Here is a 4353-nt window from a genome sequence, read left to right as displayed (position 1 = left end):
AGATACTATGTTGTGATTAAAAGTTACTATGACAATGTATAGCTACTGTCTTCTGTACATTTGACTGGTTATGCACACGGATGTTCTGCTGGATTCATAGCATCCTCCTTACTAGTGGATGCACAAGGTTTAGGAACATCAGCTGTTACTGCAATTTTAGGATTCCTACATGCTGCTAAATTTGCCCATTAAACATGGCGGTTTTCTGGTCAATTGATAAACCTTTATTTTTTCTCACCCACTTCGACTTTACCGGCCTGAAACCATCCTCATTTACCAACAGATTAGGCCGGTGATTGGTTTGCTTGATGCCAACCCGACACTCCAATTCATGTGCCCAAATTGTTTACATTTGGAGCACCATAACGGGAGCCAATCATACTCGACATGCTGAGTTACCAAATAGGCATTGTGGTTCATCTATTTTTTTTATATGACATCTTTGCATCCAACGGTTTGATAACGAATGCTTCTTTATCAAATAGAATTCCGGTCATACTACATGCTCTCTCTTGTTCCTCTTATGAATTGAGTCTAACCAAGAAAACTCCTTAGTTTACCATACAGGGGGGCGGTTAGCACCAACAACATAGCATACCACTTTGTAATTACAACTCCTTTGTAATTTTGAAAAAACTTTTGTTGCAAAAGTGAATGATACTATGTTCTTAAGAAAAGATACTATGTTGTGATTAAAAGTTACTATGACAATGTATAGCTACTGTCTTCTGTTTTGTAATTTTGAAAAAACTTTGTTGCAAAAATATCAGCCTTGTACTTCATCTTGTACAACCTAAAGCCTAAGCCTAAGTGCCTGATTATCTACTATGTTCCATCAAATGTTTGTACAACTTAAAAATTCACAACTTCATCTTGTACTTCACATTAACGAATCTTTAATCTTCTGATAGAAACTTGTTTGGCAATGGAGCGTCTTTTATCTTTAAAATTGGACAGCTCTTCTAAAACTTTGGATCTTTGTTTGTTCAAATCAGATAACAATAAAGATCCGGCAATCTTAACTCTTGCCACATGTCTCAATGGAGCCTACATAAAAAGAAAATACATTTAGTTTGAATCTTTTAATTAGAATGTCATTCAAAAAAAATACATTTAAAAATAATATTAAGAAGAAAAATCGTAACTGCATTCAATATTGGACACTGGAAATCAACTGTTCCCTCGAAAAACAGCATGCTCATCATCATAAATACATCACTTTCAATGTTTGTCCTAGCAGTCATTTTCCAATCGGTGGGAACTCGTTCCATTTTCCATAATGGAATAACATGAGTAGCTTGCATCTTATCATCAAAAATTGTTGACAACAAATCTTTCTACAAAAGTTTCATTTAAATATTTATTAATAAATATTTCATAATCTTAGCAACATAGGCAAAAGGTTTTTCAGGATAATAAAATGCTACACATACCATAGTGTCACCGAGCTTTCTAATTTCTTCTTCTGAAACAGCAGTATGGTTCACATTGTCTATCCATTGAACCATTCTTAACTTCATATTCAGAAGAAGTAAGAAGTACTGACTGCCTTTCAATATCGGGACAACAATCTGTATATTATATATCACTGAATCAATAAATATATCTAAAAAAAAGTGACTGCACAAGTACTAACTACCTATTAGTAGCTATAACAACTAAAATAGTGACTATATAAGCCAATCAATCATTAAAAAAATATCTTACCAGATCAAACTTAGTCAAATCAACTTGGTTGAAATCCACCCATTTGACCCAAGAATCACAAATTAAATCAATTTGTTCAGAACCACCATTATTATTAAAATCCAACAAAGCAAGCTGTAAAAAAAAACAATGAAATAACTAAAAATAATTCAAAATAAAAGAAAAGTAATTTAGAATAAAAATGACAAAAAACGTACACTAGAACTAGCACTAAAGAAGAACTTTTTTGAAGATTGCTTGTTCTTTTCATTTTCATTGAGCAATAAACACCAACAATCCACAACAGAAACATGAGTACACTTTGAGGGATCCCCAAGAGTATAAAACTCTTCCCTTTGAATCCTCAAATTGTCCTCATAATTAATGAGCAATTCACTGTCAAATAAAAAGGAATTAAATAAGTATAATAAAAAACAAAAATCACATAAAAAGAAAAACCAAAAAAAAAGACTCACCTATTGTCAAAACATTGATCAGAAACAAAACAATAGTCAACTGTTTCTTGAAGTAACGAACCAAGTTGTCTCATATATTTTTTGTTTGACTTCAGCAGATGTGAAACATATGTAAATTTATCATTCACACCTCTGAAAGGAATGGAACACTTAGCCCTGCCATGTATCAATACATTCTCATAACCATGGCTTTCAAAAACAGTGATATTATTTACAACATCATCATCACCCTCATCAGCAACATTATTTACAACATTATTTACAACTTGATCCAATTCAACCTCATCCACTACATCTACATCTACATCATCCTCATCAGCAACAAAAACCTCATTCACCATCCTGGGAATAGAGGTAACCCATTTAACCGTGTCAACTATCTCATCGATTGTATTGAGCACGGTAGGATTCATGAAAAAACTTTGGGTTTCAGAAAAAGGTGTGGATGAGGTAGAAGGAACATCAGGAAAAGGGACAGGAGGAGAAGAAAATGAACGTTTTTGTTCTAAAAACAACTTAATTTTCTGCATGTAAAACTCGGAGACAACTTGAGTGTCTCTCCTCATCAGCATCAGCAACTCACATATTTCCTACAAAAATAAGTAAAGATAAAGTTAAATGTTGTTCAAATTAAAAGTAACTATGTTCTTAAAATACTATGTTATGATTATTTTCCAAAAGTGAATGCTACTATGTTCTTAGAAAAAGATACTATGTTATCATTAAAAGTTACTATGACTGTGTATAGCTACTGTGTTCTGTTTTGAAATTTTGAAAAATATTTGTTGCCAAGGTGAATGCTACTATGTTCTTAGAAAAAGATACTATGTTGTGATTAAAAGTTACTATGACAATGTATAGCTACTGTGTTCTATTTTGAAAATTTGAAAAATGTTTGTTATACAGGAGAATGCTACTGTTTGATCATACTTACACTTACATACTTAAAATGCTACTGTGCATATCATTAAAATGTTATCATTAAAATGCTACTGTGTTTGATCATACTTAAAGATACAGGAGAATGCTACTTTGTTATCATACTTAAAATGTTTGTGATTAAAATGCTACTGTGTTTGATCATACTTAAAGATACAGGAGAATGCTACTGTGTTATCATTAAAATGTTTGTTATACATAAATAAGTAAGATCATACTTACATCCTCAGCTACTTGGCGTATTTCAGAATTACGCATTGCATTTAACGGCAAGTGAAACTCAATTTTATCTTCGTCTTGCACTGTTTGATCTCTGAAGGGTTCTGCATTTACACTTGGTTGACCAATATCAACGTTGTTCACCTTTAACCCAACAGCTTGACCATACTCAAAAACCATCGTCTGACTCACGGGATATGTACTCAAAATTAAACCACTGCCAAAATGATTAGCAGATGTTTCCTCCTTAATTCTTTTTGACACATCCTTATCAGTCCAATGAGAGATAAGGGGTAAAGAGGATGGCAAAGAGATATTCTTGAATTTCAAACGATGAAAATAAATTATTTCCAACAAAACAATGCATCCAGAAAAAAATTGCACCTTTCCTTTACGATATCTAACAACAGAGTCACAAAACTGATCAAGCACATACTTACACCAATTAAAAGAACTAATCTTATTCGAATCTATTATGGACTTTACAATCTTAAGGTCTATTTTTCTGTTTTGGGTTGGGGCTAAGAAAGAAGAAATAGCATGCAACACAAAAAGTTGCTTGAACTCATCCCCACCATCAATCATCATAGTAATCATTCGTTCAAGCAATTCTAAAGGAATTGCTGCATTTGTATCTTCATAACCAAAAAAGGATCTAAATTCTTGTTTCAAGGGAAAATCAGGATTATACTTGTTCGCACACCTTGAAACTATATCTACATCATTGTTTGGGTTCAGAGGTAGACAAAAAACATCATATACATCATATTCAGAAATGGGAAAGCACTTGAAAGAGTCTATCGAAAACATACAACTACCGGGATCAAAACAATCTACAAGCCAACCAAGCATTGCAGATGGATTTCTACATAACTTTAAATCAAGAAGGCCACCAAAACCAATCTCTCTCACTGAGATTTTTTGTTTCTCAGTGAATCCTTTCATCAATTTGATCAATTGAGAAGGTCTACTTTTTGTCTGGAATGTAGATCTCAACCTGCAACAACAAAAAAAATATACAATGTTCTTAGAA

At 32.8% G+C, this 4353-nt stretch overlaps 1 protein-coding gene across 1 annotated transcript; it reads right to left on the bottom strand.

Annotated features, from left to right (window-relative positions):
• Window positions 1–885: 885 nt before the first annotated feature.
• Window positions 886–1875, bottom strand: LOC130807978 (uncharacterized). The gene is made up of 3 exons (XM_057673407.1): window positions 1434–1875; window positions 1146–1337; window positions 886–1047 (listed from the first exon to the last, which is right to left on the bottom strand). Exons 1-3 carry the CDS (start codon window positions 1518–1520, stop codon window positions 886–888), a joined length of 441 nt encoding a protein of 146 aa, XP_057529390.1. The 5' UTR covers window positions 1521–1875.
• Window positions 1876–4353: the final 2478 nt, after the last annotated feature.

The sequence above is a fragment of the Amaranthus tricolor genome, chromosome 1 (assembly GCF_026212465.1).
Source record: "Amaranthus tricolor cultivar Red isolate AtriRed21 chromosome 1, ASM2621246v1, whole genome shotgun sequence".
Classification (NCBI taxonomy): Eukaryota; Viridiplantae; Streptophyta; class Magnoliopsida; order Caryophyllales; family Amaranthaceae; genus Amaranthus; species Amaranthus tricolor.
This window is presented reverse-complemented; position numbering and strand designations above follow the sequence as displayed.